The sequence below is a fragment of the Chaetodon auriga genome, chromosome 10 (genome assembly GCF_051107435.1).
Source record: "Chaetodon auriga isolate fChaAug3 chromosome 10, fChaAug3.hap1, whole genome shotgun sequence".
Lineage (NCBI taxonomy): Eukaryota > Metazoa > Chordata > Actinopteri > Chaetodontiformes > Chaetodontidae > Chaetodon > Chaetodon auriga.
In genome coordinates, this window is record NC_135083.1 from 5,232,910 (window position 1) to 5,259,035 (window position 26,126).

Here is a 26,126-nt window from a genome sequence, read left to right on the forward strand (position 1 = left end):
CAAGAGTCACAAGTCCCTTTTGTTGAGGACACAGCTGACTCAGACAAAATCAGTATTTCGAGCAATACCTTTACCTCTCGAGGCTCCTGTTGTTGGGCGGCAATGTGAATGTGTCTTTATTTTGTTCTGCATCTTCATCTGTGATGAGACGTGTTTGGTGAGGCCTGAGTTTTATGTAATAAAGACAGTTGACATCAAGAAAGATGTCCAGGTTCCCACCTCTACTATGTGCTGTTATTAATAGCTGCCCCACATACCATCACCCCACTCCGGTTTCTTGCCCGGTCAGCTGCATCCACCCTCTGTCACCGTACCCACGCTGTCTTTCCTCTGCCTGCGTGTGTGTGACGAAGTGAGGCACTAATAAGAAACCTTGATTTCATGCCACAATCACTGAGTCTCATCTAAATTAGTTTGACTGCAGCCTTGAAAGAAATGCTTTGCAGTCGAATCAGTGAAGACGCAGAGAAAGGAATCAGGCTCCTCTGAGCTGCAAATGACTTCAAAACCGCACACACAGACATGAATTCCACCTGCTTTTTTATTTAAATAACAAAGCTCTGAAATACACCCACAGTATTTACAAAGATACATTTTAGCTTGAATGGGAGAAGTGATTGGACTGCAAACCTTAGGAAATGTACTCTTCAGTCAGTGAGAGCAGTGTGTCTCCATTGTTAAAGGCTGCCACAAGTAGACCAAAGGTCGTTCCTGCACCTGCAGTTTGACAATCTGGAAATAAACTGTGTGGATGGAGGGCTGAGGTGATCATATAATACCCTTTAAATATTAAAATACTACTAGTGTTGGCACCCACAATAATGAATCTTGGCATTAAATTAAATCTGTATGCAGCATACTGAAAATAAAACCTTGGTGTTAAATATGCACTCTAACATATGAACGACATGCCAGAGCAGAATTCCTGAAAAATAGACTCAATCTGCTCAGTTTCTTAAGGATATAACACTCAGAAAAGGCATCTAACAATCTTTTAATTAGTTTTTTTTTTTTTTTTTTTTTCACATTTTGATTGAATAAACATTCTTCATGCATTGATGATTCGTTTCTGATCACCTCACCAACAGAGAACAAGGACCAAATCAACTCTGAAGCCAAAATCCAGCTTTAAAAATCTGCAGTTTTATTGGACCGTGAGACTTGGACCACATGGACATAACGAACTGCCTGTTATGAGGAAGGTCGCACACCGCTGACTTCTTCCATTGACCTGTGGCAACTCGAGCGTATCAGTCACCTCTGGGACGCTTAATATGAAATATGAATCCCAACTGGACGCAGTCATGCCCAAACAATGTAACACAAACACTGGAAAATGTTGTCGACTATATTTGTCTTTGCCAATTACATTCATGCATCAGAATGTATAACTAAATATAGCTAAAAACATCCAAAAAATAAACATGAAACCCATTAACAATGATAAATGATTGATAATGATTGCTTCTACAGCCCAGCAGTATATTTTATACTCAGCGTACACGGCAGAGAAGTAACATCCCACTGATGACCTTTACAAGATGGACCATAAAATACAAAAGGAAAACATCTTGTTATCGCTTCAGTAATCAGTTGGATTGAGATAAATATGGATTATTACACTATTTAAATATTTTCCAGGAAATCTCCTGGATATTTCAATATTTTAAAAAAAGGCTGGTTGGCGCCGTTTTGATGAATTTACTAAAAGTTTGTGCAAGTATCTCAACAAATGGGAGGAGATTTACCCGTACTAAAAGAAGAGCAACGTTGGTCAAAGTCCTGCTTTTCGTGAGAAATGCATTTTAATGTATTACACAAAGGAAAAAAGTAACAAATCTGCCAAGCAGAGGCGCAGAAACATGCTCCACCAATGACTGCATTTATACTTTCTCTCTCCCCTCCGTAATAATCACCCTCTTCTACCAACCGTCTCACTTGCCAGCAGCCTCTTTAAAAACCACAGCCGAAGCATCGTGTGGAAGTGATGTGCGCATGTCACAGTTTCTGATTCTGACCTAACTGGAGTCGAACTTCTTCACTCCTTGTTGCTGATATTTTAAAGCGAGTGGTTGCCTGGTGGTGATTTTAGGATTCACTGTGCGTGGTAAGGTATATGTTTGTGATAGGTGAATTTTTTGCTGTAATCCCATTTACAGCATTTCATAGCTCTCTCCAGTCTGTCCATGGATTCACCCACCCACCTCTGTCAATCTTGTGATGGTTATCTGTGCTGGGCTACAACATAAGGCATGATTATAACTAGCAGGCCAAGTCTCAATGTCCAAACAAAACACAATTCTCACAGCACAACAGCCAACTTAAAGCAAAAAAAAAAAAAAAAAAAGCCAATTGAGGGCAGAGCTAACTAAACATCTGTGATATTGTCTGAACACACATGACAACACCCTCTCAACGTCCCAGACATGGCACACTTAATTTGAACCCTAATAAAACAGTACAAATGCGCATATGACCACTGATGATGAATTAAAAAGGACAAAATGAATTATCCTTTTCCACCGAGTTTACTGCTGTACATCAAACAATATATTAAAACTTCAAGTTGAATTAAAAGTAAAGGCAAACAATAAGCTAATAATCAGCTGATCCAAGTGCTGAAGTGAATGGAAAACTGGTCACACTTTTACCTCGATAACATGTCAGTGAAGTAACCTTCAGGTCACGGTGAACAATAAGACTTGATCCCACTGAAGAGCAAAAGTCTGTGCCTTTTATAGAAAAATAAATGGATGTTTTGTTCAGTGTCAATACGCTGCTCATTTAAAATAATAGTCGACTCTCTACCATTGGTGACATGATGTTGCAATGATTTACTGTTTTGGTTACATAAATACAGCTTGTAACTGCCATGGAGCAAGAGCAATGGACCCCCTGCTAGACAAAGATCCCTTAAACGGAGGTAGACAGAAAGTGAACAGACTTAACACAAGGACAGAAGCAAGAATCATGTGAGGCAGGACTTCCAGCGCAATGCTTACAGGAGCTGGACGTCTGACGTCTCCAGGAGCCATGTCTGCAGCGGCGGAGACTTGAAGTGATGGGGGAGGCGAAGCAGCGTCATGCAGGTTGGTGTGGATAAAGGTGGGTACGGTTAAGGCCAGATGAGGATGCACAGGTGCCAAGATCACGTCTGGTGCACCTCGTGAAACATCAGCTCTCGTGGGATACGAGTCTCTGGGCCGTAGAGCTTACAGGCTCGCCGCTCGAACGCGATCACATTCTGCTTTACAACCTCGTCGAAGAACATGGTGGCTAACTGGGAGTGCAGCAAAGAGCGGAACTCAAAGGATATCTGTTGAAGATACAAAAACAAGAATCTATAATCAACTATTTCGTATACTCCAGAGAGAATAGATGAGTCTTTAAACATGGCATGAAAAAGGTTTGTAAAAGTGTGCACATCCAAATAAGTGCTGGACAGAAGTTCATGTGAGACACAGAAAAATAGTGTCCACACACATAATGCTGCCATTAAAATCTATTAGTCTACCACCATGTGGCATTTCAGGCTTAAGCCCTTCTTTAGACATAAACTCTATGGTCGTTATAAAAAATGGCAACAATAGAGGATGGACACAATCGTTTGAATGGGAATAGACACTTGTTACAGGTTAGATGAGAAGGAGATCACTCATGTCTGTACCATCACCATAAGGCTGCAACTCAACTAGCAGACATTTAGCTTAGCATAAAGAGTGGAAACAGCTAGTCTGGCTCTGTCTGGGACTATTACTTGGCTTGGCACAGTGACTTACTGACGTGTTGTCATCATAAAGAGAGACTCCAGAAAGTCACTGCTCCCACCAAAAAATAGTCAATGCAAATTATCACAACTTGTTTTAGGCTAGCTGCCAGGCTAGACATTTTCCCAGCTTCCAGTATTTGTACAAAAGCTAAACTAACTATGTGCTGGCTGTAGACTTTTATTTACCGTACAGATTAAACAGCTGTATTGACCTTCTCGTTTAACTCTCAAGGAGAAAGCTAAGAAGCTCTTTCCCCCGTTCAGGACTGTCTCATTCACCGCGTAGGAAAAGGTCTCTGACGGTTCCAGACAAAAGCTCAGGAAAAAGTGTACGAACAGCTCATTAACGAATGTGGAGTGATTAACCAGACTGTCAAACCAACCCGTTCGTCATCATCCTTGGGGTCTTTTTTCTTGTAAAACTGAAAAATACTATTTGAAAACACTTCAGCTAACTGCTCCATCTCTGTTAAAGATCAGTACAAAGCCGCTTCCCTGAGCTTTTCTATGGGATCATCTGCGTCTCATCTCCCAGAATGTTGAGCCATTCCTTTAATCAAAGTAATTACAAAAAAAATGCATCAAGAGGGGCAGAGGGTCTGATACGCAGTCCATAAATCACAACAGGAAGCAAGCCGCAGGCTACTTACAGAAAAGTCTACCGTGCAGGTACGAGGGTAACCGGGAATGCCAGGACTGAAGCGCCATATCGTCTCCAGGTGGTTGAAGAGCTTTCCATCTGTGCACACTGCCTAAAATCACCGAAAGTGGGAATTTTCAGCAACTAGTGCTTGTTCATCATCAACATTATTAATTTCAACTACATTTTGCACTGGTGTCTCAGATACAGCTGCCATCAACAGAGGTTACATTAAACAGGTCAGATGCGTCTTTATTGACAGACTCAGTGAAGCTAACAGCACTTACTTTAACTAGATGAGGCCGGACACTAGTGATCATAGATGTGTATCTCTCCACCACTGGAGGGAATCCCACTTCAAGCTGGGCTTTGGAGTGGCCTGCTCTTTTCATGATGGTCTGGGACTTCTTACACCAGGGCACAAAGTGCTTGTACTCATCAACATTGGCCACCACATCGTACATTTCCTGCATAGAAAACCTATGACAGACAGCATTGCACGGTTAAGAACTTTAAAAAACAAACACTTAAAAAGATAAAGTTATTACTAGCTCATGCAGGAAAAATTACCCAAGTATCCTACGCTCGGAGTACTCCTTCCTTTTGTTGGTGAGACTGATGAAGTTTCTGCTTTGGGGAACAGTTGTCATTGTGTCCCAGTCTTGAAGGCAAAGCACTCTGGGAGTTCTTGTCATCAAAATGCCACATGATGACAAGTGTCTAAAAGGTAAGAGGAAATGTCCTGTAAGCCACATTCTGGAAAGAGTGCAACCTGCCACAGGCACAGTCCACAACAAAAAAAAGGTCCACTACATTCCAGTTTCCAGCGAATGAAATCTGTGAGTAGACAAAGTGCACTAGACCAGTAAGCAATGGAAGGGCTCTGTGTTGTGAGTCTGCTGGTATTTTCTGAGTTGAGCCAACACACGGAGCAAAAAGGTGTCATGTCACAACCACTCAGGCTTGTTGCAACATTGCAGTGTCTTTTCCTGTAGGTAACCTGGGCTAATGTGTTATAACTAGCAGCTAACTCGTGATTAGAAAAATGTATCATTATTTAGTGGGGATAGGGGAGGCCAAAGTGGCCTTAAAATCGCATCATATTTCAGAATATTTTTGCTACAACAATATTTAAATGAGCTTTTACTGCCTTTTTGGGGTCTCCCAGCTATGACTGCTGCTGCTGTGTGCGTTCGCTATCATATATAAACCTCCACCAATATGATCATGAATGACAGGAGAACACACTAAGAGATTAATTTCACTGTCAATCTGTTGATTATTGTCTTGAGTAATCAATCATTCGCTTGGTCTATAAAAAGTCAGAAAATTGTGAAAAACATCAATCAGTTCTTCCCAAAGCCCAAGATGAAGTCCTCAAATGTCTTGTTTTGTCCACAACACAAAGATATTCGGTTTGCTGTCATACAGGAGTGAACAAACTAGAAAATATTCACATTAAGGAAGGTGGAATCTGGGAATTTGACATTTTTTCTTGAACAATTACTCAAAACTGCTATCAAAACAGCAGCAGATTAATTTGTTAATCAGCATCTAATCAATTAATCGTTTCAGCTCTAAAGAACTCCCCCAACTGTAGACGAACTCAGTACATAAATATACTGTCTACACCAGCTGATATAAGCTTAAACAAGCAATACAGTGTTGGTCTAACATTAGTTATTCCTCATGGCTCATGACATTTTAGGCTTTCAGTAGGATCATGAGTAATACATCTGTCAAATTATATATATAAAAACTGTTATGGTCTTTTTATTCAGGAAAAACTATAAATCAAATTGTAGCCGTGGCCGAAAAGCATCTATGCTTGGAATCTTACAAATGCATAATCAATATCAGCCATGGGCCATTGATGGCTCAGTACTGAATATTGGTTACTGGCCCTTGTAACATGCATGTACTGGTTTGCTGGATGGGTACGCTAGCAAAGTCACAAGCTCTTGCCTTAGTGGAGAACGGTCACACTTATGAGATAAGGCCACCATAAATATGACGACCCTGATAAAGTTAGCATGTAACCTTCCCACTCTTCACCCTTTGATTCGAATGAGCCACCGTGTCGGTCGCTCTGTTTTGAAGGACCAGCTGTCATTACAGTAATGGACTCCGGTGTCTCCATGACAGGCTCACCTGATGTTCTGTCTCAGGCATCCTCTTGAAGCCGGTGTACGACACGCGCGGGGGGAGCCCACGGCGGCGACCTGGAGAAAGTCACTGAATGTCCGCACACCCATGGGTAACCGCCGGGCACCGGCCGTGGCTGCCATCTAACCAGCCACACGGTTTGAGGAAGGGAGATCCTGGGTCTGAGAAGCTGAGCCCGGTGTCCGTCCAAGACCGGGCAGCGGGATTCAAGGGTCCAGTTCTAACACCCTGCGTCGGTGTTGGTATGGTTATTAACTGACACGTAACGTTAGCTAATCCTTACTTGTCAAAATAACTAGCATTCGCTTGCTAGTTGGCTGCCTTCACCTCAACCGCGTCTCCTGTCGCTTTTAGTGCTGTCAGCGTAGCTAACGTTGGTTAACCTACGTTAGTCTTCTGCTAACGTTAGCTAGCGTAGTTAGCAAGGTTTCAGAACGAACCCGACTAAACGCGACGTACTGCCACGTTCCTCTATTTTCAGCAAAACTCACATCCCTCCGCGTCTCGTGCCGTAAACTCGCTATAAAGTCCAATTAATTAGGCTACTTCAGGTTTCCAGTGCTGTCAAATAAATACCGCAAAGCTGCGGACGACCTTCTGGTGCTAAATAAAACGCCGGTGGGACAAACTGTTCCTTTCTTCTGCCCTCGGTTTGGTCAAACTGCTCAGTCAAGTGCTGCCCCCTACTGTGTTGGAGGTGAACGGCTGTAAAATTAAGATTTTGATTTTTTTCTATTTTATTCTTGGTTAATTTTGAAACATATAAGCTACAAAACCACAATACAATTTATTGCAAAAAAAAAAAAATGTAGCAACGTATTTTCTATTTTTAATGAAGGAAATAAATGTAATCATGATCTGGAAAATAATGTCCTAATGTGTGTGGTTGACAAGGCGAAGTCACAAATTCATACACACACCCCAGTCATTAATGGCTACTGTACATTTTTGTAGTGTACAATTTGTGATGAAAACGGTTGCGGTTGGAAGTCCGGTATAGTAAAAAGTAGATCTTAAATCATGATTATTTTCTTGAGCTACAACGGCCATGTATAATTAAAAACATCGAATTAATTCATAGGAAAAATGTTTTCACTTTCTTGCCTGGTGGCCAATGATGACTCATCCCAGTCCTTAGTCCCGTTCATGTCGTCACCTGCAGTCACTGTAACTCCAGAACGCTTTACACTTTTCTTCCACACGATGGCGCCATTTCACCCGAGGAGGCGAAAACAGACCGCCACGCCTGTAGGCGGACCAGCACAGTCGTAGCCCGTATCGTCAGACCAGACATAGGATACAGACAACAACAGTGACAGATCAAGACCGCATTTCTGTTTGCAACCAGCTATGGGTGTAGTCTGAAAAGTGGATACAGTAGCGCACCGCAATATACCTCGAAGTTTTATCCTCATGAAGGAGCTCCGTCCTGGCTGAGTTTGGGAGATGGGAGTACTCAACATTGCAGACCAGGTAGGCTGAAAGAGAGCGGTCCGTGTTTACGCTGTGGCGCAGTGTATTTGCTGGGCAAGACCTGCTCTTGTGCGCAGCATCTTACGTCGTACTCGCCTAACGAAATGTGTTTCTTTTTATCTTAACGGTGGCGCATGTTTATTTAAGTGGATGTCTGAATCGCAATGATGGACTCTCCTGTGATCGGGGGTGCTCGACATTCATACGCTAACACATACGTTGTTGCAGCTCTCGCGAAGGCCCTCCTCTGGGTCGCGGCCAGCTCTGTAGCCGAATTAGCCGTTTGGCTAGCTGACGTACGTAGCGAGACAAGGGCCTGTAGGCCTCAGCCAGGGCTCAGTGTATTTGCTGGAGTGAAACCAGAATCGCATTAACGCTACAGTAAAGACACTAAATGCAATATTCAACACAATTATATCGTAATTAATCAATTGACTGAATCGGTCATTGCTATAACCAAAGTGCGAGCTGCTCATAGTGTGATGGACATATCTGAATCGCTCCTCCGGACCAGCGTTCATTGTATGCAACGGTATCATCGCAGCAACTTAGCAGGTTATTTTCTGTATTGCAGCCTCCTCTGGTCCAGGCCATCTTCAATCGTAATGCTGAAGAAGTTCAACTATTATTGCACAAAAAGGAGGATGTCAATGCACTGGTATGTATGATGCAAAGCGGGTTCATATCGTGAACACACATGAAAATCAAACGGCACACTCTCCTTGATTTATCACATATGTATCCCGCAGGACCAAGAGCGCCGTACGCCACTTCATGCTGCTGCCTGTGTGGGTGACGTCCATATAATGGACCTCCTCATTGAATCAGGTGAGTGAGCTGTGTGCATTTCTGATACCTGGCTATGTGTTGAGAATTTGGACCCCTCTGTGTGGGTGAAATGTGGTGCATACTCAGCTCACTGTGCAGCTGCATTGCCCTTTTCACATCTTTATGACCCTTAAACCTTTTTTCCTTTGTCTGCCAGGTGCCACTGTAAATGCTAAAGACCATGTATGGTTGACCCCGTTGCACAGAGCGGCTGCTTCCAGGAATGAAGTAAGCAATAAACTTGTTTCCTTTTGCCATTTCAGACGGTCTAACGATCTCTCGGTGAGGTCACTTCATCCTTTAATTCTGTTATGAATTCACCCGCTGCGTGCGTGGAGCTGCACCAAAATGTTGTGCAGACTGAAGGAAATGCAGCAAACCACAGATATGGCGTGCGCCTTAAGCTCTTGTGATTGCTTCCCTCTCCCCAGAGGGCAGTGGGTCTGCTGCTGAGGCGCGGAGCAGAGGCAAATGCACGAGACAAGTTCTGGCAGACACCGCTGCATGTGGCTGCTGCCAACCGAGCCACACGCTGCGCAGAGGCCCTGCTGACCCAGCTGAGCAACCTGAACATGGCAGATCGCACCGGCAGAACTGCCCTGCACCATGCAGCTCAGAGTGGGTTCCAGGAGGTGAGTCTTCAGATATAACCCTCTTTTCCTGAGGTTTTCATTATACAGTGAGAACATAAAGTCTGGTTCTCCTACAATTTCATTTATTTGTCTAACAGATGGTGAAGCTGCTGCTGAACAAAGGGGCCAACCTGAGTGCCATCGATAAGAAGGAGAGACAGCCCATCCATTGTGCTGCTTACTTGGGTAAGCAAGTTTCATTTTCTTGCCAGTGCTGCACAACGCACATTTTCATTGTCAAATAGCAGTAAAAGCTCCCATTGTTCGTGGCAAGTTTTACTCAAACGAGGAGCGAAAACGCGGCCAAGTCCTTGCGTCACAATCGGGGTCAAAGACACGACAGTCTCCGGATGAACAAATGGTTGTGTCTCTGCTTAAATCTCTCTATTTGTGGTCATTAGTGCTTTCAGCCTGTCAGCATGAATAGAATTCATGGCCGAGGTAATGCTGAACCCTTTTATTCCGTGTTTGTGGTCTTCATAGGGCATGTGGAGGTTGTGAAGTTGCTGGTGTCCCGCAGTGCAGACAAGAGCTGCAAGGATAAGCAGGGCTACACGCCTCTCCATGCTGCTGCTGCAAGTGGTCACATCGAAATTGTAAAGTACCTACTGAGGATGGGGGCAGAGGTGAGTGATTTCACATCGATTCCTTTCTCTTTTTTTTTTAATATTGAGCGTTAAACTAGCCAAATTAAGCTGCCTTATTGTCTGTTTTATTAAACGTCACCGTGAATAACCAAGTTTTTTATCATCGATAGCTTATTATAAGATTTCCTGGAATCCGCCCTTTCAGGCTCAAGGCACAGTCTGATCTTGTGTCACATTTGTGTTTCACTGTCAGATTGATGAGCCCAACGGCTTCGGAAACACTCCGCTCCACGTGGCTTGCTACATGGGGCAGGAGGCAGTGGCTACCGAGCTGGTGAACCACGGAGCTAATGTTAACCAGCCCAACAAGTGCGGCTACACCCCTCTGCACCTGGCTGCCGTCTCCACCAACGGTGCCCTCTGTCTGGAGTTGCTGGTCAACAATGGGGCAGATGTCAACCAGCAGGTGGGAAATTTGATGGTGATGCGTAGATTTTCATTTTCCACCTTGAAGTACAGATGTTGTAGGGCCGTATATTTTGTTTTGGTTTGGGTTTGGGTTTTTGTTCCACTAGATTTCCTATTAGAGGCGTGTGTGTGGGATTGTATTCCTGCTTATAGACACTGTCTCACAGAGGCATTTAGCTGTCAGGAATGATAACATTGCCATTGCCATGCATGGAAACGGGAGTGCATGAGGAAAAAATGCCATAATCATAAATGTCGCTGATCATTCCTCTAATTATAGCTCACAAGACCTTTAAAAAGTATGTTGCTGTCCAATTTCAGCGACGTTGCCACAGGAAAGAATTGGGAGGCGATGTCGTTTAGTGGAAACTGAGACCTTTCACTTCAAATGTAGATTAATTTGAATTAATAGCAGACGGAGTGGAAACTGCTCAGCTCCTGCCACCTTCAGAAACAGGGCTGCACCGTGACACAGGAGCCGTCGAACCGGCCTCGTTCACGGTGGTTGTTGGAGCTTTCTGAAGCTTGTTTAAAAAGTCTAATCAGTGGATTGTGATGCTATTGTAATGATAATAAACTATTCTTACCCCCTCACCCTCCACAGAGCAAAGAAGGGAAGAGCCCCCTGCACATGGCAGCCATTCACGGACGCTTCACACGCTCTCAGATCCTCATCCAAAACGGTAACGAGGACTCTGCTGACCGGCCAATCTGTGAGAAAATGTCGGTGCAGACTTTTCTCGACCTTTTAACGCGTCTTTGATTCCCTCCCTCTTCCCTGCTTTCCTTCAGGTGGGGAAATTGATTGTGTGGACAAGTATGGCAATACTCCTCTCCACGTTGCTGCTAAGTACGGCCATGAACTGCTGATCAGCACTCTGATGACCAACGGAGCAGACACGGCCAGGTATCGGAAAAGCCCCAAAAGATATTATAGATGAGTGTGATTGTGCCACGAGGTTGTTAAGCAGAGTGTTTAAAACAGAAAAGCATTATCGTGCGTGTCTCCTGCCGTACCACAGCGGGGTACGTTCTGTTGTTTGGTTTCTGACCCTGTTTTTTTGTCTCTTTGGCGTCTCCAGACGTGGGATTCATGGAATGTTCCCCTTGCACTTAGCTGTGCTGTACGGGTTTTCAGACTGTTGTCGCAAGTTACTCTCCTCAGGTCTGTCGTAGTTCTCTAAATGTTTGGACTCTCAACTTTTCTCTCTGTTTGGACACGACTCTCACCGCCGTCTGTTTCCTCATCACCCTGCAGGTCAGCTGTATAGTATAGTTTCATCCATGAGTAAGGAGCACGTACTATCGGCTGGGTTTGACATAAACACCCCTGACAACTTTGGGAGGACCTGTCTACACGCTGCTGCCTCTGGAGGGTAAGCTGCAGCATCACTGGAATAGTAAAACAATTCCAAATGTGCAGGTACTCCACGTTGTCTGTAACTCCAGCCTAACTTCACTCCTGTGATCGTCTCTCCTTACAGAAATGTTGAATGTCTGAACTTGCTCTTAAGTAGCGGTACCGACTTGAATAAGAGGGACATAATGGGAAGGTGAGTTTCCCGTCATCCTTGTTAGATGTTGCTGTAACAGTGATTGTCATTATTCTGAGTGGCTCTATTCTCTCCCCCGCGCCCCCCCCCGTAGGACACCGTTGCACTATGCGGCTGCTAATGGGAGGTACCAGTGCACTGTGACCCTGGTGAGCGCTGGCGCTGAGGTCAACGAGCCTGACCAGACAGGCTGTACTCCCCTGCACTACTCTGCCGCCTCCCAAGCCTTCAGCAGGTTGGAAAACTCATCTCTCTCATCTTCTGTTCTCGACTCAAGCCACCGAATTCTGTTCAAGGCTGGCAGAGACGCAACTGTTGTCCTGACGGAGTGGTAGAGCTGTCAAATTGGCAGGTGGATCATGAAATTCACAAACAGTTGGTGAACAAAAAAAACAGTTTACTGGCTGTATCTGCCTCAGCTTTTTCTGTTACCTCTCACGACTCAGACTTATTCAGTTCAAGCAGTTGGCCCTTTATTTGTATGGAAATCACTCGAATATTTGGGTTTATAGTCAAGTCACGTTAGTTTCTTCGCATCAACAAGCTTTCTTAGGTAGCTTTTAAACTATCTACACAAAGCCCAGAGGAATGTGCAGTTTTGCAGTCATGAATCTGTTCTCTTGACCTCGAGAACGTTTATTGAATGAAAGCATTTCTTGGTCTTTTCAGAGTTGATCGTCATTTTTCTGGGAACCATCAGAACGACGAGGATGAGGCGAAGGAGTCGTACTTGTGAGTTCTTGTCTTTCCTTTCCTGCATCTGAACTGACTAATGTGATCAAGGCTTTGCATTCAATAAACTGACATTAAGTCTGTTTGTGGGAAACATTTGTCTTTATGCCCTCTCTCTGCGTTCTGTGTCGTCTATGAACACCAGCTGCTTGGAGCATCTTTTGGACAATGGTGCTGATCCATCGATGGTCAACTCAAAGGGTTACAGTGCTGTTCACTATGCAGCTTACCATGGCAACAAACAGAACCTGGAGTTGGTGAGTTTTCCTGTTTCTAATCTGAAATCAACTCAGAAGGTGCATTCATCAGTCACATGCCACATGTTCCACACACAGATGCACATGTTGAGTGATGTGTGGTCAAAGTGATCAGATGATCGGGTTGTTTGCAGGCTGTGCATGATGAAAGACATTCAGGTGTAGATTTTCACCTGCGTTGTGTGTAGCGTGTTGTGTTTTACTTGTTTCCTCTGTAAATAAAATCCGTTCATTTATCTTTTTAGCTCCTGGAGATGTCGTTTAATGCACTAGGAGACATAGAGAGCAGTATTCCAGTCAGTCCACTGCACCTCGCTGTAAGTGTGTCACGTTCAACCAGCTCTCTGGGTCAGTCAGCCTCTAAATGTTGACTAAATCCAAAGTTGTGACTGCCTTCCTCTGCTCCCTCAGGCTGACAAGGGCCACTGGCAGGCGCTGCGTGTGCTGACGGAGACTGCAGCCTATGTGGACATGCAGGACGCTGCAGGCCGTTCTGTGCTCTACTTGGCTGCCCAGAAAGGCTACGCCCGCTGCGTGGAGGTACTGTTGGCTCAGGGGGCCTCCTGTCTCCTCAATGACAACCGCCTCATGTGGACTCCAATTCATGTTGCAGGTATGCTGCTGGAAGATTTCATGTCATAGCTTTGTCTGATTGTCACCTCCCTGAATTGAGTCAGTTTTAGTTATGGAGAGTATTCATATATTTTTTTTGTCTCATTCTCTCTCTTGGTCTTTGTTTCATACCAGCTGCCAATGGTCATTCAGACTGCCTGCGCATGATGATTGATTATGGGGAGGAGGGGGATCTCGCCAACGTTGCAGACAAATTTGGCCAGTGAGTTCTTTTCTTTGGAGCGTGTGGCTTGTCTTTGTGCTTTCAGAAACGGTTTAATGGCTAAAGCCAAGCTGAACAGTGAGCATACAGTAAAAAAAGAAAAAACACGTCTGTGTCGTCACCTCTGCCCCCTTCAGGACCCCTCTGATGCTCGCCGTTCTGGGAGGTCACACCGACTGTGTCCACTTCCTGTTGGAGAAGGGTGCCTTGCCAGATGCCAAGGACAAGAGGGGCAGCACAGCTTTGCACAGAGGGGTAGGTCAGAAACCCTGCACACTGTGGCAGAGCATCACCAGCACCACACACAGGTGCAACCACACAGGTGTTTCACCTGAATTCTCACTACCAAATACTGCAGTTTAGAAAATGTAGTTAAACTGGGGACTTGCCTGATGAAGTTAAACTACATCCAGCAGAGTTCGCACATTCCCCACGTCGTCAAAAGAGTAAAATATCAAATGAAAGGAAAGACAAAGGCTATTTTTGGAAAGTCCTGTTGGCACCATCTGTCAAGGGTCAAAGAAACAGAGCCAAGGCAAAGCAGGTGGCCAGGTGTTCAGCTCAGTCGTGGATTAAAAGAGCTTTTTAAGTGAAGTACCTGTTGGCTTACAGTCTTAATCAGAATGGGAAAGCCCTGTCAGGAAGTAGCTTAATTAATGCTGCTGTGATCCTGGAGTAGAATGCGTAACAGAGGAAATAAGTTCTATCTTTACAGTAAATAAGTTGTAGTTGTTGCTGTTCTCATCACCCCCTGCTGGTCTCTGCTCAGGCGGTGTTGGGTCATGATGACTGTGTGACAGCCCTGCTGGAGCACAAAGCTTCTGCACTGTGTCGGGACGCCCAGGGTAGTACACCGCTGCACTACGCTGCATCCAGAGGCCACACGGAGATCCTGGCCAGTCTGGTGCAGGCCGCCATGGCTACAGACCCACAAGATAAACTGCTGGACAACAAACAATACACCCCATTACACTGGGCTGCTTACAAAGGTTTGCTCAGTTTGATGGACTGGAAATGGCTTATCTCCAAACCCGCCATCAGTCACTGTCACGTGTGTCGTCTGTAACGCTGAGTGTGTTTGTTCTCAGGGCATGAAGACTGTTTGGAGGTTTTACTTGAATTCAAAACATTTATCCATGAAGAGGGAAACCCTTTCACCCCCCTGCACTGTGCTCTGTGAGTATTAACTCACCGTGTCAAAAGAAATTACTTTTACTGCGAGAGAAAAAAAAACGTAGGTTTGATGAAATCATCATTTTTTAAATTCTGCCGTCTTGTAGGATGAATGGCCACAGCGGTGCTGCAGAGAGGCTGCTGGAATCTGCTGGGGTCCACATGATCAACACCAGAGATGCCAAAGGAAGGTGAGGCTGCAGAACAAGACTTAGCAGGTTTATGTGAGAACAGCAGGGATTATTTGATACCTTATTAAATAATCAGTCATGAAGGCTCAGAGCTTTGTGCTTAAAGGCCGCCACAGCCCCTGATGCTGAAACACCAGTCATACGCTAATTGCTTGGAGCGTCTGTGTCTGTGCCTGCAGGACCCCACTGCATGCTGCTGCGTTTGCCGAGGATGTCGCGGGACTTCAGCTGGTGCTTCGCCACGGGGCAGAGATCAATACAGTGGACAAAAGTGGACGCTCTGCTCTGATGGTAGCTGCTGACAAGGGACACAGCGGCACCGTGGGTAAGTCTGTGACCCGTTAATCTGGTGGGATTCTCACAGCTCGTTTTCTCATCGCTGTTAGTCACACTTTAGGCTTAAGTAGGTGCATCTCCTCTGAGAGTAATTATCAGATCAGGATGTCAGCAGTTGCAGAAAATGAATGTCTTTTGTTGTCCAGCCATCCTCCTTCACCGGGCCAAGGCCGACCTGACACTGCTGGATGAGAACAGGAACACTGCCCTGCACCTGGCCTGCAGCAAGGTACACATCAGTTATTCACAAGGTCCTGAAGTCGAGGCTCCTCTGAGCTGTGCTCAGCGTAAACGCCATGCAGTCTTTCTTTAATAAGCAGTAGTTTTACACTTGGCTGTAACGAGGTACGCTGTCTTTGAACGCACATTTTTTTCACTGTTTTTTGTTTTTGTCCCTCAGGCTCATGAGATGTGTGCCCTGCTGATTCTGGGGGAGATCCACAGTCCCACACTCATAAACGCCACCAACAGTGCTCTGCAAATGTGAGACGCTACTAACAAAACACATAGTTTATTGGGATTTAATGTAAATAACTGTGTAGCCTACCATTCTACAAAAAGCATGTATGTTGTCCTGGTGTCATTTTCGCCCTGCCAGCCGTCTCTCACAGTCTCCTCGTTCTCCTCCAGGCCCCTCCATCTTGCAGCACGTAATGGCCTGGCTACGGTGGTGCAGGCACTGCTGAGTAGAGGAGCCACTGTGCTGGCTGTGGATGAGGAAGGTGAGGCCTTTCATGCTCTGTCAGCCAAGGTGCTGTGTGAAACTAGTGGTTTAGAGTTTGGAGTTTTTGAAAGGATAGCACAACTTTTAAAACACTTTAGCTTATTTTCTATACATCACACGTTCTGCAGGTGCACCAAACCTGAGGGAAATGTCTTTTTAGCTGCTAAATGTTCACCAGCTGCATTGAGAGTGAACCAAAAAAAAAAAAAAAAATTTGTGTGAAAGATGCTAAAACTGATGAAGCTGCAGAGTCGGGTGATGATTCTGTGGGTTCATCCCTCGGAGCACCGTTCACTCACTCCGCTGTGAATATAAAAACATCAGCTGGAGCAGCTTTAAAAAAAGATTCCCTGATATAAACTGCGTCTTGTTCAGTTGCTCGTGTGCACTCATGTGAGTGTGCTGTCTGTCCCTCTGTCCGTCTGTCCATCTGTCCATCAGGCCACACCCCAGCCCTGGCCTGTGCTCCCAACAAGGACGTGGCTGACTGCCTGGCTCTGATCCTCTCTACCATGAAGCCTTTCCCCCAGCGGGACCCTTCCTCCTGCTCCTGCTCCTCTCCCACCGTCTCCCCCTCCCCGGGTCTCAACTTGCTGAAGCACTGCGGCATCACCGCCACCTGCGCCCCCCTGCCCAGTAACGGCCTCCACAACGGCTACGTCAAAGACCGTCACGGCGCGCCAGTCGGCCTGGACGGGTGTCTGTCTGAGTGAGGTCGCGCGCCCCCCTCAGTCAGCTGCTATCACCATCATCACCACCAGGGGGGGACTCCCTTTAACATGGCCCCGAGGACCAGGAGAGCACCCGCCCACATGTCTGTTCTGTGTATGTATGTGTTTGTGTGTCTGTGTGTGCGTGAGTGTTTGGTCTTCTCTTGAGGTGCAGTCAAACCTAATATGCAATTAGATCCCATTCCTCCATCTCCTGGTAGTGCTTAATAAGTAGAGGCGGATTGCTCTACAAGGTCACTCAGATGAAGTGTGGGATCCAAAACAAACACTAGCAATCCGGCCATCTCGAAATCATTTAACCCTTTAAATCCATGTTGACATAATTATATAACCGACATCTAAGAAGAGCATGGAAATCGGTGTCTTCATATCATTCAGTAGAGAAGTCATATCATGTTTAATCAGTTGTGGTGACCTTGTAGAGGAACAAACAGCCTTCCCAAAAGAATGATCAAAGAGTTTCTTTGTTTCTTTGATTAGTTTTTTTCTTTCTTTTCTTTTTTGTTTTTAATTGTCCGTTAGCCTAGATTTTTATGAAGGAACCACACAAGGGAAAAATCTAAATTTTTGCTTATGAGTGCAATGCTTGTGTACTACAGTACAATCCGAAAATCTGGAAAAGGGTCACAAAGATGTTAATTCCATAGTGTACTTTAAATGTACGGCCTAGAATTGTTTGGCATTTTAAGATAATTTGGTAATGCTGCTGAATACATTAGCACGTCTCCTTCCAAAGGAGGGCCGTGTTCGGGTCAGCGCGGTAACATCGACTTGTTCTTAATGCTGACTTCACGTTTTAAAGATGCTAAATAAGTGTTTGTTAAGCTAGAATGTTTCTAAGCATATAACTTATGACCAAAGTTGATCAACACTATTATGGCTATAAATTATTTATTTGAGATGAACTGTACTGTATAGAGAAAGACAATAGATCTTGATATACCTCGTCAACTCGTTTAGCAGCTGCTTCATCTTCACCCAGGGTCCGTAGGCCTAATGTTCTCTTTTTGTAGGACTAGAGAACTACTGTAGGATAGTGACTGACTGAGGCCTTGTTTATTTCTAGATGAAGGCTTTACTAGTAATATCTGCCAACAACACCTCATCAAAGCATCATATATCTGAGCACATAAATGAACAAGCCATTTCAATTTATTTCCCATCTCTTTAACAGTGTTTTTTGGAAAAGATTTCAGAATTTGAAGGGCCTAACTATCGAAAGAGAGCAATCTGTTTTGGTTCTTGGGCGCTCGTGACGTATTTTTCTTTCGTGTTCTCGGAGTTGAACTGGCCATCAGCATCGTGGTTTCAACGAGCTCTCGGTACAGGAGTGTTGAACTAGTCTTAAACATCTAATAGCTCATATCTCGACTTCTCGGTGGTCAGCTCTGATCGGTTTGAACAGATAAGAGTATTGTCTGCTACTTTTATTGGGCAGTTGTCAAGCAATATTTTCTTTTGGCCTTTTTGTTTGACGTTATTGAATAGACAATCACTGTCACAAGGGCTTTTGTTTCCCTGGAATGTGTTTGATTTTTTTCCTTATTTTTTTTATTTTTTTCTTCCGTTTCTATTATTTCATGAAAAATTACCTAAAGACTAAACGAATGGCTCTGTGTGTGCCGGGCATTTTACTGTCAGTGTTAACACAAATGCACTGGATTGCCTTTATGGCATCTCATGAAATGCCTTTTGACCCATGCCTTCCGTAACACATCATTTCAGTTGGATTGCGTAATGGCAGAGTGTGATGAGCCCTGAGACTGATTAACTTTCCACCCATTTGATAGCAGCGGCATTGAACCACGGTTGCACCATCGCGTCTAGTGGAAGACAAATTGCCCGGCGTATCTTGATATGCCCCGGCGTTATCAATGACCAGGGAGTTGATATCCCTTTTAGAAGCAAATAGGGCTAAGAGGAAAGGGAGAGGGATCTTTGCTTAGGCCAATACCTGTTGTTTAGATTTCAGGAATAGCAGAAATCCAAATATGTGCTTTTTTTCGGTGTTCATTTTGTTGTCTCCTCATCCCATTTCTGGTACTAAGCATACTAAAGATGATTGTATCGGACCACTAGAGCTGTTTGTGACTTTTAGATGTTATATCTATGCTATTTTGTCCTTTTTTTAGACCATCTGCTGGTGGTTAAATTACACTGAGTCGGATTGTTTTCATTGGTGTGATAACTTCATATCCACTGGTAATGAAGTGGCACAATTGCACACATTAGTTGACTGGATGAGAGATGAGGACCTAGACTAGGCTACGTCGTTAAATACCCCCCGGCAAAAGTCTTTAGCGTATTTCACGTGACTCAAACTGACAAAGTCCATTTCAGAGCAGTAACTCCTCAGAGTTTGTGTCGTAGAGTCGTAGTTGGCATTTCAATTGACCTCCGTAACTGATTGAAATGAAATGGAACTAAATCGATGACCCCCAGCCTTTGTTCTCTTGATCAATTTCTAATTTCCAGGAGAACGGTTATTATCATCATTATTAATATTAATATTAGGGATAGGTACATAATTTTTGTAATCTCAGGATCTGTGCTGAAGCAGCAGGCAGAATTTATTAATCCAATCAGATCTCAGCCGGATTATTATTATTATGTCTACATTTTGTTTAATTTTATTTTTGATGGGATTTTCCATAATTTAAGTCCTTTTTAACCCTAATCCCACAGCACTTAATTAGATAGTCAAGCACGCACTTTAGTACATTCAGGTTCTAAGTGTGCAAAATAGAGCAGATGTAATGTATGTACTTATGTTTACATGCATGTGTGTTGCTGCTGAATACAGGAAGGAAGGGTTGCAAGAGACGAGCAAAGGTTGCAACAAAATTGTATGCTAACAATGCATTATTTAAAAAGGAAAAAAAAAAAAAAAAGTACTTCGGGACAGTGTCCACTGCCCACTGACTTTTTGTGTTATCTACTTCTGGGCAACCGGCCCAAAACAAAGTGACAAGGTTACGTTACCCAGCCTACTGTTGATAATACAGACTCTGGCCTCGGTCACTTAAAGTCAGTCCAGTGATTCAACAGACACCTCAGGCAGGCTCCTCAAAATACTCTACATACTCTCTCTGCCATCTGTAGGTGCTGTCTGTCTGGGCAGGGATTTTTATTTCTCTCGTGATGTCCTTATCTGACCAGTCAATGGAGCCGTTGCCCCTGCAACTGTACAAGTTGCAACTGAATCCTTTTGTTGTATCACAGTATTCTTATACATGCTTTTTTTTTTTTCTTTTTCTTTCTTTTTTTTTTTTTGTTTGTTGTTTGTGTGTACCAGTGATAACCGAGTGATTGCGCTTGGGAGCGTGGAGCTAGATCACGTTTTGATATAGTGACGGTTGAACAAGTGGAGCATATACAATATATCTGGTGTCAGAAATGGAAAGCAATGAAAGGTCCAATTGTAGCAATAGAGAGTGTGTGTAATCGTGTGCAGCACAAATATTGCACTGCCATCCATTCAGGCCAATTCAGTAAATCATAGCATAAATGCCAATGGAAGATTGAAATGCGGGTTAGATGTTATAATCTTTGGTCACAAATAAGGCCTGTTTGCCAAAATGTGTTGAGAGGGGAAAGCCTCTTAGTAAAGCAGCAATGGATTTATGCATATGTTCAAGCAGTTTACAGTCTGACCATCAAATCTGAGCCATGAATTTTCTGACTGAAATGAATGTAGGGTCAGTTTAGAGCAGGACAATTTGCTTTCTCCCGACTTTAAACTGTTGCTCTTCATTTGTCTTGCATAGATATGATTATACAGGTAGCATGTAATAACCTAATTCTCTACATATTATACAGTATGTGTAGTAGTCTTCCTGCATTGAGGGTCTGGATAGGTTTTTTTTTTTCTTTCTTTCTTTCTTTCTTGGCATTATTATTGGAGTATAGGCCTGCTGTTGTGTAGTATCGCTCTTCTTTCTCTATACATGTGTGTATTTGTGTGGAGTGTAGCCTATAAGGTAAACAGAGGACAAGAGTTCAGATGAATTTAACATTCACGTTCATCCATTCCATTGAGATTGCCTTACAGTACAGTAAAACAAGAGGGACAAAAAGGTCTACAGTAGACATGATCACACATACTCGTAAATAGCCTATATTTGACAGAAATGCACCTAAGCTACACCCATTTAGTGCCATAGAAACCTTTATTTGCCTTTAGACATAAATCATACTTACCTGGTCAGTAACGTATTCAGAAATAGGCAGGATTAGTACCGTTTTTCGTTTGGAGCTGCATGTCTTTTCACCAATTATACTAGTCAAAGGAAAACTATATAAATATTTGCATGGGATATTAGTACTTAAATGCAAGTATTCTGTTCAAATTTAATGTCGGTAGAAGTCTGTTGTATAATTGGACATTTTTGGAGAATAGAGTTAGTCCCTTTGGTATTGGCAAAGCAATCCCTAGGTTGTGTGTTTATTTAACAAGATGGTTTATAATGTGTGTTACCAGGATTAAAAAAAAAAAAACAACGTTTTTGATGTCCAAAAAAAAAAAAAGAAGCATGGTATATACAGTATAGAATTGATTTGCCTCAACGGATGTCTCGGTTCTTACTTGAAGTAAATGGCAAATTTCAATTCAACTCTCTGATCCACTGTTGAGCCTTTTTGCCTTAAAAGCTGAAAAAGGAAAAGATACCTGACAGTACCTGATAAGTTGCATCACCTGTAGAGTTATGCTACTTGGTCGGATTGCTAAAAAAAAAACAAAAAAAAAAACTAATTCTTGGCTAATTTTGGTCTCACAGACATCTTTGGGTGTCGAGAAGCACACAGATCAATTGAGGTAGCACATAGCTCAAGGTTGCCATGGTGCAGAGATTGTTCTGAGAGGTTAGGATTTCGCCATATTTGCCACTGTGAATGAATGAATTCAGAATTCACTCGCAAACAATCAACTTTGGCTTCTCTGTCATCCAGAGACAAAGGACACTGGGGATAAAAGTGGTGTACCTCAAGAAATACAGATGGAAAGGAAGGAAATGCTTGTACAGCTATGCTAACAAAGAGTTCAAATCTTGTGATCCATCTTGTCGTGGGTAGTGTAATTCTGCTTAAACCAGCCTAAATCAGAGATGTATCTATGCGGAAGTGTTAGATTAGTGTCGGCAGATGTCTCATGTTTCCTACCTTACAAAGGGGCAGCCAACTGCACCTTGTACTTTTTATTGGACCTGCAGTTTTACCTCATCGGTGATATTTCGTGTGACGACACTGACATCTACCCTCTGTGATTTTTTTTTTCTTTTGTCCTCGTTTTCCTGATGCCAGTCATGTAGATTTCTCTCTTGTTGTGTGTGCGTGTGTGTGTGTGACTTTTCAATATATGCATGTCGAACCTAAACATGCACAAGTCCCTTTTTTTAGAACAGAATAGCAAAGTAGACCACGTTTCAACATGTTTCTCTTCATTACAACCAACAGATGAGTCTGTTATCTGGTGCAGGTCATATAGGGTGAAGGGTACAGTCTAATTTATGGTGGGAAATGAAGGTAGCTATAAAACTTTACCTCTGTAAGTCAAAACAATACAATTTCACTGCATGACTAATGCTAGTTTGACCGCCTTCCCTGCCTGAGCACTTGGTTATTAATTCCCCCCACCAATAGGACCTGTGTAATATCGAGCACAGTGGTGGCATGGTGCCTTTTATTTGTTACTACCGAAAGGTACGGTCTTCCATTTGTATTTCCCAGAAGCCTTATAATGGGAAAAAGAAATTACACTGAACGTACACGACTACAGTAGAGAGGCTCATATTCCCTCTGAGCATGATTATTTCAACCCTCTGTGATCTGAGTTCTATGAAAATACGCCTGAAAAGCTCCTTCTGTTTTAGTCTGGACTTCTCGATGCATTTCCAGCGACTGAGCGCTCCCCTTGGGTGGCAGAATAAATTGCACATTACCGATGCGATTTAGGGCACATGAAACATTGAACGGACGGGATCAGTAGTACGAAAGCACAAATCCAAAGAAGGCATCTCGGGGCTCAGTTGGCTCCCCCGACACCAAGGAGTGAAGGAGCCTATCGACCAAATTTAGGCAAAGACGAGAGAAAACAAAACCACCCGACTTCCTCTGAGGGCAGAAAACGTGAGGTTTGATTGTCAGTAACACATTAACTGTAGAACGACCGTTTTCTGGAATTTCAGAGCTTCTTCTGATTGTTCTTCTCCGCTCTTTGGTATTCATCGACGATCAGTAACTTCACACGCAAACCAAGTTGTGAGACGAAGCGGTACCTGCGTTCAAGATCAAGTTTAGGCGAACTGTTTGTTGTGACTGTGTTGCAAATTGATTGTAGAGATTTGTGTTATTTTAGGGTAGACTGACTACAAGTAGGGTTGCAGTAGTAGCTGTGTGCAGTGTTAATAACGGTGTGATCATACTATAGAAGTGACGTAACATTTGTTGTCTTACCACGACATTGAGGCATGAATCATCTTCTCTCAAGCTGACCTCGTTTGAAATAGACAAAAGATAAAAGTGCAATAACCTTTTGTTTATCATTGCTTCCTCAGTTGAAAAAAAAAAATGTTATTTAATATGCCCTTTTTCTTTTTTTGTTAACACCAAAAGTCACTCATCTGTAGCAAATGAAGGATTTGAAGTGGTCCTCTTGTTTGTGTTCAGAGAGGTGGCATTTGATAGTGGAGTGTTTGATATTCCATTCTTAAAACTGTGATCAATGTCCAACTTTAAACGCTGCCTGCTCAGAGAAAGGACTGTGCACAAGCTGACTGATAGATTTGAGTAGGTGCTTTTTTTTCTCCTCCTCCTCTCCTCCTCCTCCTCCTTCTTCTTCTTCTTCTTATGGATGGACTTTGATGGTATTGTAGTTTGGACTTCTGGTTTATAGCCGGTAGACATGTTCATTTGCATGTGTAGATGTGTATATGCATCCTCTTCCTCCTTGAATGAAATGTTTTCTCCCAAATATTTAGACCTGCTGTCAGTGATGTATGCGGATAAAAGGAAATATGAAATGCCTTATATTTGTTTTCAATGTTAAGCATTAAGGGTTCTTACGTGTCCCTCCCTTTTCAGCGTGTAGCCTAAAGCTTGTACAGTTAAGAAACTCATGAGATTTATATCTACTGTATAGCCTATGTGTTTTCAGAATTTGTTACTTGGAGGTCCTGTGATTGTGGTTTTAGAGAAACATTCCCCTTGAAAGTGCCGTTTGTTTTCACCAGCAGAGGATGTGTCTTCGGGGGAGGGGGGGAAATGTATTTACACGAAGGAAAACAAATGTTTCAAACACTTTCCAGTGTTTACTGGTGAACCTGTTGAACTGAATGACACAAAGTTATTTGTGCAGGTGAAATAAGGCAGCAATCTTGTGAAGGAGCACCTTATCGACTCGCTCCTTCTGTGAGCCCACGATGGAAGTAGTCTCACAGCAAGCTAGATTACTCTAAAGCAGAGCCATATCAGAGAATTTGCCCATTAGGAGGCCCCTTGAATGTGCTATTAGGAATAGCCTACTGTAGGAAAGGATGTATACTGCATGTTCTGTGACATTTTTAGTAGTGGTCGTCCCTTTCATGTTGTTATTTTTAGTCCGCTTCACTGTAGATGTTGCCACCTCATTGCAACTCACAAGCTATTAAACAATCCTCTCACAACTGGACTTAAAGCAGGCGTCGATCTGCTGCTGAGGCAGCCTTAATTCATCGCAAATTTAAAAAAAAAAAAAAAAAAAAGGATAATAGGATGCCTGTTTTACTTTGAGTGGCTTATCTGGGGAAGTACAAAGGAGCCCTTATCACGAGGGGAGGGACTCTGAATCAGGGCATGTGATGAGTTACAATCAAATAGTTTCACAGTGCACCTTCACTAAAAAACAAAAATGATTTAAAAAAAAAAAAAAAAAGTTGGCTCGTCCGCCCAACATTCCAAAGTTGATTTCATTTTCCGCAGTCCTGTCCCGCTGATTGAGGAAATCTTTTTTGCTTTGCTGGTGAATGAAGCGGGCATGTGTGTTAATGACAGGGTTCCCTATTTAGCCTAACGCTGATTACCTCATTTACAAATCTGCAAATATACTATTCTACTGTGTGTAAAGGAGTCAGTGCCATCACCAGCAGCGCGGTCTCGAGACCTGTGATGACAACAGGACCAATGAAGTTATTCTGTTGAAATTAGCCAATTTAGAATATGACCAGTCTGGAAATATAGGGTTAAGACACTATTCAGATTTTTTCTAAGGCACAGTGGACCTCTAAGATTTCTTCAGTTAGTAAATCACCGCAGCTGCTACACCAGTCTGCATCTGGAGCTATCAGGAAAGCAGCAGATACAATTTAGAGATTTTTTTTTTTTTTTTCATGGGGTGTTTTTAATTTGGTGGTCAAGTCGATATTGCACATGACTTTTCAAAATAAAGGTGAAAATCTTAGCGATTCAGTTGTTATGCACAGCTCCTTAAATGCTAACTGGAATAGCAACTGTTGGCACTAGCGTGGTTCAAGAAGTCGAGCGGGAGCCTGGTGTATCTCACTATTATTTAAGTGAACGATCATGTTAGCATCACTTTGCTGTTTTTCAGTAGCATTTCTCCTACCTCCTTGTTTTGCAGCCTTGAGTATTGTTTGTCTCTCCACCTGTTCTGACTTAAACAAAAAAAAAAGAAGAAAAAACAAACAAAAAAAAGTCTATTCACAGTACGGGAATACAGATTTATCATAAGCAATGGTAGTTATACATAAAAAGTGTGCTTGGTTGTGCTGTATGTGTATATGTCTATTTGACGTTGAAAAAAAATATTTATGAGAAGCATTTATACGACAAAATACCACTGGAATGTGAAGCCAGACAATGTTATGATGCAGATTATGATGATAGTCTATCCCCTTTAACATTCAGTGGCGAATGGTCAGAGGATTCATCTTCTTGAAAATAAATACCCGCGCGTTGGCTTTTTTTTTTTTTTTTTTTTTTTTAAAAACACCATCCATTTCTTGGGTTTCCTCTTGTGCGTATACTTCCCTGTCTA

At 43.2% G+C, this 26,126-nt stretch overlaps 2 protein-coding genes across 2 annotated transcripts; one reads left to right on the top strand and one right to left on the bottom strand.

Moving 5' to 3' along the window:
• Positions 1 to 1,023: 1,023 nt before the first annotated feature.
• Positions 1,024 to 7,218, bottom strand: coq10a (coenzyme Q10A). Its single transcript, XM_076740271.1, has 5 exons — positions 6,561 to 7,218; positions 4,980 to 5,129; positions 4,697 to 4,889; positions 4,420 to 4,521; positions 1,024 to 3,316 (listed from the first exon to the last, which is right to left on the bottom strand). Exons 1-5 carry the CDS (start codon positions 6,695 to 6,697, stop codon positions 3,149 to 3,151), a joined length of 750 nt encoding a protein of 249 aa, XP_076596386.1. The 5' UTR covers positions 6,698 to 7,218; the 3' UTR covers positions 1,024 to 3,148.
• A 619-nt stretch (positions 7,219 to 7,837) lies between these two features.
• On the top strand, positions 7,838 to 19,963 carry ankrd52a (ankyrin repeat domain 52a). The gene is made up of 28 exons (XM_076741889.1): positions 7,838 to 8,048; positions 8,623 to 8,706; positions 8,798 to 8,876; positions 9,034 to 9,104; positions 9,308 to 9,508; positions 9,607 to 9,694; positions 9,992 to 10,134; positions 10,349 to 10,561; positions 11,168 to 11,246; positions 11,356 to 11,470; positions 11,646 to 11,728; positions 11,822 to 11,939; positions 12,048 to 12,116; positions 12,211 to 12,351; positions 12,786 to 12,848; positions 12,994 to 13,105; positions 13,351 to 13,422; positions 13,517 to 13,718; positions 13,853 to 13,940; positions 14,078 to 14,195; positions 14,710 to 14,929; positions 15,029 to 15,116; positions 15,221 to 15,304; positions 15,484 to 15,629; positions 15,787 to 15,869; positions 16,041 to 16,123; positions 16,271 to 16,362; positions 16,806 to 19,963. The coding sequence occupies exons 1-28, from the start codon at positions 8,022 to 8,024 to the stop codon at positions 17,075 to 17,077; spliced, it is 3,234 nt and encodes a 1,077-aa protein (XP_076598004.1). The 5' UTR covers positions 7,838 to 8,021; the 3' UTR covers positions 17,078 to 19,963.
• The last annotated feature ends 6,163 nt before the right edge of the window (positions 19,964 to 26,126 follow it).

Excerpts from the sequence above, each read along its gene's own strand:
- ankrd52a (XM_076741889.1), top strand. The coding sequence starts at position 8,022 with ATGGGAGTACTCAACATTGCAGACCAG. Across the intron at positions 11,729-11,821 it reads TCGCAAGTTACTCTCCTCAG|GTCAGCTGTATAGTATAGTT; the intron begins GTCTGTCGTAGT and ends ATCACCCTGCAG. Across the intron at positions 15,117-15,220 it reads ACCCCCCTGCACTGTGCTCT|GATGAATGGCCACAGCGGTG; the intron begins GTGAGTATTAAC and ends GCCGTCTTGTAG.
- coq10a (XM_076740271.1), bottom strand. The coding sequence starts at position 6,697 with ATGGCAGCCACGGCCGGTGCCCGGCGGTTACCCATGGGTGTGCGGACA. Across the intron at positions 5,130-6,560 it reads TGCCTGAGACAGAACATCAG|ACACTTGTCATCATGTGGCA; the intron begins GTGAGCCTGTCA and ends CTTACCTTTTAG. Across the intron at positions 4,522-4,696 it reads TCCGGCCTCATCTAGTTAAA|GCAGTGTGCACAGATGGAAA; the intron begins GTAAGTGCTGTT and ends CGGTGATTTTAG.